This window comes from Brachyistius frenatus, unplaced genomic scaffold (genome assembly GCF_029030835.1).
Source record: "Brachyistius frenatus isolate BFR_SWC_R1_liver_20210118 unplaced genomic scaffold, ASM2903083v1 Contig_7, whole genome shotgun sequence".
Taxonomy (NCBI): domain Eukaryota; kingdom Metazoa; phylum Chordata; class Actinopteri; family Embiotocidae; genus Brachyistius; species Brachyistius frenatus.
Genome location: NW_027210606.1, coordinates 8,123,102 through 8,135,331, shown reverse-complemented (window position 1 = coordinate 8,135,331; position 12,230 = coordinate 8,123,102). Strand labels below are relative to the sequence as shown.

At 40.5% G+C, this 12,230-nt stretch overlaps 2 protein-coding genes across 3 annotated transcripts in view; one reads left to right on the top strand and one right to left on the bottom strand.

The window, feature by feature from the left end:
* il15 (interleukin 15) lies at positions 1-5,825 on the top strand. Its single transcript, XM_069689318.1, has 6 exons — positions 1-228; positions 2,078-2,160; positions 2,418-2,505; positions 2,692-2,736; positions 4,599-4,730; positions 4,878-5,825. Exons 1-6 carry the CDS (start codon positions 160-162, stop codon positions 4,989-4,991), a joined length of 531 nt encoding a protein of 176 aa, XP_069545419.1. The 5' UTR covers positions 1-159; the 3' UTR covers positions 4,992-5,825.
* A 4,619-nt stretch (positions 5,826-10,444) lies between these two features.
* inpp4b (inositol polyphosphate-4-phosphatase type II B) overlaps positions 10,445-12,230 on the bottom strand; it is a 138,484-nt gene continuing 136,698 nt past the window's right edge. For both annotated transcript variants that reach the window (XM_069689284.1, XM_069689287.1), the window contains one exon: positions 10,445-12,169. In XM_069689284.1, the coding sequence (XP_069545385.1) occupies positions 12,037-12,169 (133 nt within the window). In that variant the 3' untranslated portion in view covers positions 10,445-12,036. The remainder of the gene's footprint in view (positions 12,170-12,230) is intronic.

Here is a 12,230-nt window from a genome sequence, read left to right as displayed (position 1 = left end):
CGTGATCTCTGGGCAATCGTGTCCGCATTTACGTTCAACACAAGTGGATCAATGCAGACCATTGAGACAATCCAGCTTCAGTATTACACATGAAATGCTAAAATGTGATCTTGGCCAGTTGCTCCGCTGGGGAGGAGAGCAACCGCTGCCGCTGCGTAGATGATAGACTTCATGACCTCGTTCCTGGTGATCCTCTTCAATCTCACATGCCACGGGGATCAGCGAGCGGTAAGCAGCTTTTAAGTGGATGAGGCAGAGTTGTTACAACCTGTTGTCAATTTACAGCCTAGGTTAGGGGCTTGCAGGCGGAAAACAAGTCGCGTTTTCATTGCGATTGTGCCAAAGTTCAAAGAGGCAGATAACAAATGGTGCGCTGACCGGAGGTGTGTCAACATGGTTATGCACTTGGGTTTCAGGTTGCTGTCTGTTAACGATGTGTGCCATCAGGGTTATTTGGTTAAAACAAACTCCGGTATCTAATTTAGTTTCACTTTCATTTAGCACAGTGTCCGCGTTCAACGAACTCCCCCGTCTCTAAACAAGAGCTCCTGTGTATCCAACACCGATGAGTAAAATCTGGACTACTGTTGTTAGAATATATAGAAGGCATGCGCTGATCCTCAGGCATTTACAAGCTGCTGCTTTTAAGTTCATCGTCGATGTGGAGACAATCCCCAGACATGACAATAATCATTCTTGTGCATTGACATCAACGTTTTGCTGGGTTATTCACAGCTGTTTTGAAAGCTTATCATGCAGCTGTACAACATAAGCATTATAACCTGACTGTTATTATGTTCAGCTGATTATGCACATGTGATGGGTGTCCAGAAATAGAATGCTTTCACTGCATTAGTCTGAGGGGCATTTGCAGCAGAGCAGTGGAGGGTTAGGTTGGATTCAGACGAGCTGCAGCGCTGGTGTCCTCCCTGCTGAATAGGCAGTTGTGTCACTCTTTTGCTGCTGTTGCTGCTCCAAGTGCTGTATGCCACAGGTTGATGTGATCCAAGTACTCTAACATCAATATTTAGCTTAAAAGAGAAAGTTGCTGGTTAAAGAGGATGATACATGTTGTTTGGGCCAAACCAGATAAACAATCTTTGGAGGTGGAAGGAGCTTCTTCTTTTAATTGCTATATGGGGTCACTGTGGCTGGAGACGAGTACAAATCAAGTCATCAGCAGATGTGAGTGTCACAATTGTTCATGATTACAATTTAGAAAACAATTTTCCACCTAAAACTACTGCTAAAGTAAGACCATGTCTCACACTTGCTGATGCACAGAAACAGATTCATCTCCTCTTCTCTTGTTTTGACCACGTTATGGCTCAGAGACAATAAGGGAAGTACATGAGAGGGATTCACAAAAAGCTTATCTAACAAATGTATGAAAATGTTGCTGCTATCAAAGCATGCTACCAGGTTGACTAAAATTACAACAAATAAACTATACATAAAATGAATAATGAATAAACTCCAGACATGATGTCATGTTTTGATAGATTTAAAGACAGAGATGGAGTCTCAGCATCCATTTGTAGCACAACTAGCCACAACTTCAGTGTGTGTCCCTCCAATGGAAACAGTCTATGAATGCTGTGCAAAGAGTTGTTGGCACAATTCACAAATGTGAAAACATGAACTGTTGTTTCCTTTAGATAACACAGAGCTAAGCTTTCTGCACGCAACACCACAAACTCTTCCCAGCACCCCTCTCGCCTACTCTCGCTTACGTTTCCACCGTTGTCTTTCTTCAACACCTCAGCTCTTTTTAGATTTTAGAGTGTGACTTCAGTCTCAGGTTAGGAATCATCTCCATAATGTTGTTGACAATTATATTAACAACAATTTTAGTGGCAGATGCCCCAAAGTTTGACATTGCAGCCGGTATCGTTGCTGCCAGTTGAAGCGCTCTTGCTAAATATATTACCAGTTTTTTATTAGTCAATAAGGCCCAAAATGATATCAAAATATGGTCCAAGTTAATACATTAAAAGTTTCTCTTTAACAGTCTCATTAAAGGTCCATGCTGTAATATGAAGGCTGATAAATCGACATTTCCTTGTGTAATTTCTAGAAAGGAGCCCAGATCCAGCCGACCTTTTCTCTGTGCCGAGAGAGCCACAAAACTCAGGTGTGGCTTTGTTTCTTAGTTCTGAGGTAGGCATACAGTGTGCTACTTATTTCAAGTTGAATATTGGTAACCAGATTTAAAAGTGACTAAATCATTCTATAATATAAACAAAGCTGGAAAAACACACCACCCAAATACAACAGTCAAGTCATAGAAAAGGTTTGGACCACAAACAACATTTTTTTTTTTTTTATAGTTATGTTAAAAGGAAAATGTGTAAAGCAGTTTATAAGATCAATTTGAAATGAATATTTATTATCATTGTTTCTCCATCCTCCTAAAGCCTCTTGAGTACGTCTACGTGTGCTATGCCTGAAACCGCAGATCTACAGAGATGTGTGACGATGCTGGTAAACTCAAGTGATGTGAAGGTATCAAGTAAAATTACATTTTGATTTATCTTTTATTTACAAAAGACAATTGTTCCATTCTTTTTTGCTCACTTTTCTGTACTGCATCCTTAAAACATGCATGTTGGATAGTTTTTTTTGTCTTTTTCTTTTTAAATTATTCCACCACATTAAAACTAATTTAACATTGTTTTTACTCCTATTTAGAAATCTGATGCTATGCTGTATGCTCCGTCAAATAATGACATTGAAGTAAGTACAAATTCAGCTTTAATTTTAGTTTGGGAGAAAGATAAAAACAACAAAAAAAAAAAAGTGTGACAAGCTACAAGGAAACTTAGGGTTTGAAGAATTAACAAAATAATTTGTTGTTTTTTACTTGCATTGGATGTGGAAGGAGATGTTGGTTTGGTGGGGGAGGGCAGAGGGCTGAGGTGAGCTAGTGGCCGGTAGAGACGAAGGCTGGCTGTGAGCGAGGTTGGGAGGAGGATGGTTGACAGCAGACAAAGCTGGGCAGAGCAGAGAGATTAGCAGGCAATCAGGCAGTATTGCTTTAACCAGGAGACAAGGATTAGTAAACAGCAACATGGAGCACAAAGTTAGAATTAATGTTTCCAAGCAGCAAAGAATGAAACTAGCACACTGGATGAAAGAACAACCTGGTGGTGAATGGGTGAAGAACCGGGGCTGACACACTGCAGGGCTGATGAGATAATCCAAAAAAAACATGCACCTCAAGTCAGGTTACCTGGCGCCGCGCTAGTGGCAGCCTGTTGCAGCAGCTCCCCCCTGAGAGCCCCCCTGCTGTAGCGAAGAAATTTCCCCTCGGGGATTAATAGAGTACTATAAAATAAAAATTAAAAAAAATAATGGGTCGCAGATGGAGCCAGGGAGTGTGAGAAGAGTGCCACGCATACAACACACACACACACACACACACACACACACACACACACACACACACACACACACACACACACACACACACACACACACACACACACACACACACACACACACACACACACACACACGCATGCACGCATGTTAATGGCCAAATCCTGGAGGTCACATTGAATCTCTGCTGTTCTCTAAAAACTGTTCAAACATAATTAAAGCCACAACGTAGCTTCATCCCAGTAAACACAGCAGTGTTATTCATCTTGAGTTAATCCCACAAACACATGCCAGTGGTACCCCGACCCAATTGTTCTCTTTCACCAGCATATGAGGGTGCATCAATCATTTCTGAGACTGGTCCTGTTGCACAGTACCGTGAAGTGCACAGACCACAGAGAAGCTGTAACCTCTGTGAGTAAATACTCCAAGTTTTGTCACTTGATCAAAATCAGCGCTTGAGTTACAAATAGTTTTGTTAGCAGTGCTCCAGCAGTGAAATGTTGTACACACTTGAAACTTGAACAGAGAACGCACATCAAAGTTTGTAACAAATTATTGGGCAACAGAAAGAAGTCACAGGGAGCCGAATCCAGTGAGTAGGGGTGGTGGGGCACATTGGAATGTTGCAGAACCAAAGAGCCATCACGCCATAGTTTGGGTTGATTGCACTGACCGTTTTCATTCAGTCACCTGAGACCATTACAGTTGAACTTGGTGTAGACAGTCTGACACTGGGGGACGAATTCATGGTGCACAAACCCGTGATGGTCAAAGAAAACCCACCTGGTTGCTCCTAACCTATTCAGTATTGGACAGTGACGGTCTTCCCACTTTGGAAATGCAAATGTCCCTCAAAACACCTCTCCAGGCTCATTGCTTCATTGCTCTAGGCCTCCTGAAGCATTTTAAGGGTCTCCGATGCAGATTTCCAGAGTTTGACTCAAAATCTAATGTGCGCCCTGTGGTCATGATCACGTGTAACTCGGGTGCTGATTTTGATCAAGCGAAGAAATTTGTAACTCTTTAAGATCCAAACCTTGCCAACCTTTTGAATTTATTCTGCTGTACTAGTTGATAAAATGCATACATTTGTTATCAAGTTTCAGCTTTTTAGTTATCAATACCTGCATAATGAGGGATTTGTCCTCTATACCTGTTCATTAACTAAATCTGTAACTTTATGTGTCCAAAATGAGGATTTCTTTTTCTCCTAGGAAAACTGCATAAATATGTTGCTCAAATGTTACATGTTGGAGTTGATGATGGTCATCAATGAGTTGGATATCAAGGGTAACCCAGCACAATGCATCTTTCATTTCAATGAAGCACTGCATCCTGAAGTAAATGTAAGTGTGACATTTTCAATTGTACCTTTCATTCTCACATTGCCACAGAGCTAGAGCTAACAAACCCATCGTAACATTACACACAAAACCTTTGTTGTTTTATTAATGTTTAAACATTGGTTTAATTGTATCTCCTTTAAACTTCAGGTTGACTGTCCACCATGTGAAGCATACTCTCTTAATAATATTACAATATTCCTGGATAGACTAAATTACCTTTTGGAAAAAATTTACGTCTCGCAGTATCTTCCTAAAACATAATAAGATGTAAATACTCTAAGCTACAAATGTGTATTTGTGTAAATTTGTAAAGAATTGCGTGCTTTTTATGTATAGATTACACTGTAACTGTAACAACCAGTGCCACACACCATGCCATCCTGAAGGATGAATTAATAGTTTTTTCTATATAATAGAACGACTGCATTAATGTGAATGTACAGCAGGATTATATTCATTGTTTGTTTTTAACTTGGCCTCACGATCTGTTGCAAAATTGTACTGTATATACAGAATGTATGTCATTAAGCTAAACACTACCTAATGTAACACCTATTCAACTGTATGCGCCTCATGACCTGCTCATTCCAGTAAATAATACTTTACCTGTAGAGTCTTTTATTTGAATTCTTGTACCTATGATTGTATTATTTGTGGAGTGTCTTTTGTAAATGAGCAAAAGTTATGTTTATGCACATTGTTCAGACTAAAAGCAGCCCCTCTTTAAGATAACAAAGTGTTAGCGTTGGTGTCGCCTCAGGAACTGATGAGGCATACGAAGGACTTGCATACAGTGGTGTGAAAAAGTGTTTGCCCCCTTCCTGATTTCCAATTTTTTTTGCATGTCTGTCACACTTAAATGTTTCAGATCATCAAACAAATTTAAATATTAGTCAAAGATAACACAAGTAAACACACACACACACACAAAAAAATGCAGTTTTTAAATGAAGGTTTTTATTATTAAGGGAGAAAAAAAATCTAAACCCACATGGCCCTGTGTGAAAAAGTGTTTGTCCCCTCCTGTTAAAACACAACTTAACTGTGGTTTATCACACCTGAGTTCAATTTCTCTAGCCACACCCAGGCCTGATTACTGACACACCTGTTCTCCATCAAGAAATCACTTCAATAGGACCTGACTGACAAAGTGAAGTCGACCAAAAGATCCTCAAAAGATAGACATCATGCCGAGATCCAAAGAAATTCAGGAACAAAGGAGAAAGAAAGTAATTGAGATTTATCAGTCTGGAAAAGGTTCTAAAGCCTAAAGTTTCTAAAGCTTTGGGACTCCAGCGAACCACAGTGAGAGCCATTATCCACAAATGGAGAAAACATGGAACAGTGGTGAACCTTCCCAGGAGTGGCCGGCCGACCAAAATTACCCCAAGAGCGCAGCGACGACTCATCCGAGAGGTCACAAAAGACCCCACAACAACATCCAAAGAACTGCAGGCCTCACTTGCCTCAGTTAAGGTCAGTGTTCATGACTCCACCATAAGAAAGAGACTGGGCAAAAATGGCTGCATGGCAGAGTTCCAGGACGAAAACCACCGCTGAGCAAAAAGAACATTAAGGCTCGTCTCATTTTTGCCAGAAAACATCTTGATGATGTCCCAAGACTTTTGGGAAAATACTCTGTGGACTGACGAGACAAAAGCTGAACTTTTTGGAAAGTGTGTGTCCCATCACATCTGGTGTAAAAGTAACACCGCATTTCAGAAAAAGAACATCATACCAACAGTAAAATATGGTGGTGGTAGTGTGATGGTCTGGGGCTGTTTTGCTGCTTCAGGACCTGGAAGACTTGCTGTGACAAATGGAACCATGAATTCTAATGTCTACCAAAAAAACCTGAAGGAGAACGTCTGGCCATCTGTTCGTGACCTCAAGCTGAAGCCAACTTGGGTTCTGCAGCAGGACAATGATCCAAAACACACCAGCAAGTCCACCTCTAAATGGCTGAAGAAAAACAAAATGAAGACTTTGGAGTGGCTTAGTCAAAGTCCTGACCTGAATCCTATTGAGATGCTGTGGCATGACCTTAAAAAGGTGATTCGTGCTGGAAAACCCTCCAATGTGGCTAAATTACAACAACTCTGCAAAGATGAGTCGGCCAAAATTCCTCCACATCTGTAAAAGACTCATTGCAAGTTATCGCAAACGCTTGATTGCAGTTGTTGCTGCTAACGGTGGCCCAACCAGTTATTAGGTTTAGGGGGCAAACACTTTTTCACACAGGGCCATGTGGGTTTGGATTGTTTTTTCTCCCTTAATAATAAAAACCTTCATTTAAAAACTACATTTTATGTTTATTTGTGTTATCTTTGACTAATATTTAAATTTGTTTGATGATCTGAAACATGTAAGTGTAACAAACATGCAAAGAAATCAGGAAGGGGGCAAACTGGTTTATAATAATCTGAGATGGGATTTTATTCTTTTGGATTTTGTCTGATTATGAAGTAAAAATTTTAAATACAGTGTTTATTTTACTAATCAAATGGCTTTAACAGGGATTCAGACCAGAAACAGATAATTAATATACTGTACACACATTATCTAAAGACTGGTTTGCTCACACGCTGCACTTTTTTTTTTGCTACTTGAGCCACGAAAACTAAGTGGAAATGTGTAAAGTGCATTTATTTTACAAGTAAAACAAGTTTGGCAAAACAGACTTTTTGATTTTCTAAACACTTTTTGTCTGAAAGTTGCATTTCCTCTGACCCATCTAGAACGGCTAAGTTTTATTATGATCATGTTTAAGTGTTGTGTAGGAGGCTGCTGCATACTGAGAAGTGACAGTCCTCAGGCACAAGTCTGTACATTAGCATTAGGAAGGAAAACTAGAGGAGCTGGTTCAGCACCGCTGCCGAGGCAGACTGTATCTGTGATCAGGACTGCAGCCTTGGGATGACACAGCCGTCTCTGTGAGAGAACCCATGGCTGTGCTGTTTTTGTTACGATGATCGCTGTGACACGTCTTTTTAATGGGTGGAACATTGACTACACCCAGCAGTGTTTTTTTTCTGGCTGAGCATTGTATTGATGCTGCTATAGAGCGATAGTTACTTTATTAATCCCACAAGGGTACATTTTTTCGCTGAACTCTTGTGGTATTCCAGTGACACATCTGTCATCGAGGGACTGCTGGTTCAAATCGTAACAGTCGGACATCCCCATAGCACTAAATAGTCAACCAGAAATATGAGAGAAGTTCAAGTAATAACCATATCCAAAGACAGCTTTGGCCAACGCACAGGCAGAGCATCTCTCTCTCTCTCTCTCTCTCTCTCTCTCTCTCTCTCTCTCTCTCTCTCTCTCTCTCTCTCTCTCTCTCTCTCTCTCTCTCTCTCTCTCTCTCTCTCTCTCTCTCTCTCTCTCTCTCTCTCTCTCTCTCTCTCTCTCTCTCTCTCTCTCTCTCTCTCTCTCTCTCTCTCTCTCTCTCTCTCTCTCTCTCTCTCTCTCTCTCTCTCTCTCTCTCTCTCTCTCTCTCTCTCTCTCTCTCTCTCTCTCTCTCTCTCTCTCTCTCTCTCTCTCTCTCTCTCTCTCTCTCTCTCTCTCTCTCTCTCTCTCTCTCTCTCTCTCTCTCTCTATGCAGCTATCCGTACGACCAGCTGTCGCTTTTAATCCTGTGTTTTTTTTTCTTGAAGTGCTTCTTGTCGACCTTATTCAATAAAATACGTTGGCTTGTGATTTTCCACACAGGGCTAAAGTTAGTCTGAATGCAACCTCACTGCATTGAGGATGGTCATCCTCAAGTAATCCACTTGTAAAAAGTTGCTCCACATCGCAACTACAGATCAAAACTCCCCTAAGTATCTTTATATATAAAAAGTTGCAAATTATTTTGCTCTTCAACTGTAAAGATTTCATTAAGATTTAGGAGAATGTAGTTTAACCGTTTTCTGCCGAACGAGAGAGAAACCGAATGTGGGTACAAGTGGTAAGGAGGGTCCAGGAAATCTAAAGATGGTTATGGTTTCCTTGAACTTCATGACAGACAATCAGTATTTGATTGAAGTGTCAACATCCATTTATTAATGCTGTTTGAGCTCTTCATTGTAAAGCTGTGCTGTCAGAGTGGAACTTGGAATATGTTTATGTCTCTTTTCAACAGCAGTTGGGTTGCAATTAGATAACCATTGTTCAGAAGGAAATAGAGCCAATGCATGGCTCACAGCCAACAGTCACTAATACATCAAATAAAGATAACATAGTAGCAGGTCTTGGATTAGGCCTGGGTTTCAAATTTGGCAATTGGAGTTGCCAAAATCTAAAACATAGATAAGACATGAAACTGACATGTTTTTTGTGTTTTTTGACACACATTTGGCATTAATTCTGTAGTTGCCAGGAGAAAAATTAATCAGTGATGGGAAATACATGGGAACAGACATCTTGCTGCCTCCGTGAATTCTTTCAGCACGAACGAACAACAACCAGCCAAAGTACAGTTTCCAAAGGATTTACTCAAACACAAACAATGTATCAATGACTGTGTGCTCTGCTGCCGAGCATCTGAGAATATGTCACACGTATGTGTCATACATCAGGTCTGCAGCCAGCCTGCTGCTCAGTCTCTCCAGGAGTGCAAGCCCTCTGGTGTCCTGAGACTTGGTTTTTAAAGAGGAAGAGAGGAACAATCAGGTATTCGATTCAGCTGGGCTAATTAAAGTTGCTGTAAAGTAAATTCCAAGATTTGCTTCTCTCAGTACATTATATACGTGTGAAATAAGTCGCTGAAAGCATGTGCAAAGTTTGAAAACTTTGTCGCACTGAAATGTGGAGTTAGACCGTTAAACAGTTTCTCATCCGTCTTCAGCTCAGGTTTTTTTTAGGTGGGGCTAAAAGCTAGCCTATCGACGTCACAAGGCTACCGCACAGACGGTTTAGATATCTCTTTCATATATTTATTTTTGATACCCTTTGTATAAGATATTATTTGTCCTCTTAGATAAGCTTTTAGCATCTCTGGATATCTGTGTGCACTTTTGTGAAATGGCCCGATGAGGTCCATGCCAATCTGCTCAAATGAGACCTCCATTAATGGCAGAGGGCGCAAAAGTGCCCTCGGAATGGCCGGATGGTTTTCCAATTGACACTCCGGGCAGGATGCAGACCAACGGCGCACATCCCCCCAGATACCTGGCCAATAAAATCAGGTTATTATCTGGTACAGTGTTTTTTCATACCCCATGTGGCCATGTGTACGGGACACAGGATCTGTGCTGAAATAAAGTTAATCTCTCCCTGATCTTTTACCATTAAGAATCCCTGACCTATTTCAATAAATTACTCAACACCACACTACACATACACAAATCACAAGTTGCCTCACACATTCCATTGTAATTACATTTCTCATTCCTTTCCTGCCTTCATGTATATCTGTATTATATTTCCATCACAAATTGGCATCAGGAACACACCTTTGTGATGGAAATCGTGGAGATGAGGTGGAGAAAGTAGAGGAGACCGATTTGGGTGTGACGTTTATTGGTCAATCGAGGAGAGAGGCCACAACGTGTGGCAATGCCGGATTGCTACACCTCTCTGTCTGGACTCAACTATAGGAACACCTTGTGTCCTTGGCTGAATACCGTGAGACCGAGAGTCAGACATGCTCAACATGTAGCAGGAACAGTTAGTTCCTGGGGTCAGGGTGTTCCTTATGTCAGGACTATCCATCCATCCATCCATCCATCCATCCATCCATCCATCCATCCATCCATTATCTATACCCACTTTATCCTGAACAGGGTCAGGGAAGGGCTGGAGCCTATCCCAGCTCACTTAGGGCGAAGGCAGGGTTCACCCTGGACAGGTCGCCAGCCTAACACAGGGCCAACACAGAGACAGACCAGAAACAAAGACCATTCACGCTCTCATTCACACCTAAGGGCAATTTGTAGAACCATCAATTAACCTGAGAGGCACGTTATTGGATGGTTGGAGGAAGCTGGAGTACCTGGAGAGAACCCAGGGAGAACATGCAAACTCCACACAGAACGGCCCAGGCCCGGATTCAAACCTGGAACCTTTTTGCTGTGAGGCGACCATGCTAGCCACTCTACCACTGTGCCGCCATGTTAGGACTAAACAATAGAATTTTCTTGACAATATATATGCTTTGTCTCATATTATAATTTTTTTTCTTGTCTATTATGTTATATTGTATAGACAAATAATGTTCAATTACATGTACACCTGTAAAAAACGCATGCAAATCATTACACATATATCTCTATACAATCAGTACAAAGATGAAATCATTCTTTAATTTGAAATGGGCATTTGTAAATGTCAAATGTATCACACAACTAATCTTTTCAAACATGCATAGAAGTCCAAGGTATCAACCCCCAGAATATAAAACTACTTTAGAGTTAAAAAAAATAAATAATTAATTTGTTTCCAATGATCAAGCTGCACTTAATTTGGTCTCACTGGGCTGTATCAATAGAGATATACAAACATGATAGAACATTTGGTTTGAAACACAAGTAGATGTAAAGTTAAGGGAAAAACAATGATAGGAAGGTTTAGACCTGAACATGTGATATTATAAAAATGAACAGATCTCATTCTTGAGAACAATAGAAGTGCATAAAGTCATCTACACAAGGTCAGGCTTTAAGTGTTGCACTTCTTGTAAAACTTAGAACATTAAAACCCTCCTATTTTGCATTTCATTGTGGAGAGGAGTATTTATTCCACAAAAATCACTGGAGCATGGTCGTCCACTCCTGAACATGGGAACTGTAACTAACAAAAAAAAGTTTAGAGATCCACTTTGTTTTTTTCATCGCCACATAACCAGCAAACAATCCCAACCGGTGAGTATTTTAATCACACAAACACTCACTTTAAAAACAATCTGCAGAAGAGAAATTCCTCACGCATACAAACAAATGCAGTATAAACTGTTTGAGGTGTTGAAAGACTCATTAACATAAACTGCACACACTGATTGTCTACATCTTTGGCTTGCACTCACAGATGAACAGTTTATTGCTGCTTAAACCATTAAAAAAAAGCAGGAAAATGCATTTCTTTTACAAGTAACATGTATAATTCAGCTTGGGATTGAATAAACCCCTTTTTCTTTAGGCTTATGCATGTACACCTCTCCCATACCAGAGCAAACAAAAACAAACAGCAACAACAAAAAAACATCCAGTAGGTGTTTTCATTCTGAACAATACAACATTTTATATCCTCACTATTATTTATAACCTTTGATATATTTACTACTTGGACAACACTGAGAGAGTACTTTGACAGTACGTGGCTCACGTCCTCATGAGTCAACTTTGCCATAAGTCCCCTCCGGAGGTCGGTAGCACTTGGGGAAGGCCATCAGCTGCAACATGTTGAAGGCATATTTCCTGCATCTAATATTCTTTTGAACGTTCTCAATCCGACATCCTTCTCTGATGATCAAAATAAAGAGGGTGAGGAGGAATGAGGAAAGAAAAGAAAAGAGAACAAACA

Bases quoted from the DNA above. Each gene is read 5' to 3' on its own strand.
- il15 (XM_069689318.1), top strand. From the start codon at position 160: ATGATAGACTTCATGACCTCGTTCCTGGTGATCCTCTTCAATCTCACA. The intron at 2,161-2,417 runs GTAGGCATACAG...ATCCTCCTAAAG, and splicing joins CTTTGTTTCTTAGTTCTGAG to CCTCTTGAGTACGTCTACGT. The intron at 4,731-4,877 runs GTAAGTGTGACA...TTTAAACTTCAG, and splicing joins CACTGCATCCTGAAGTAAAT to GTTGACTGTCCACCATGTGA.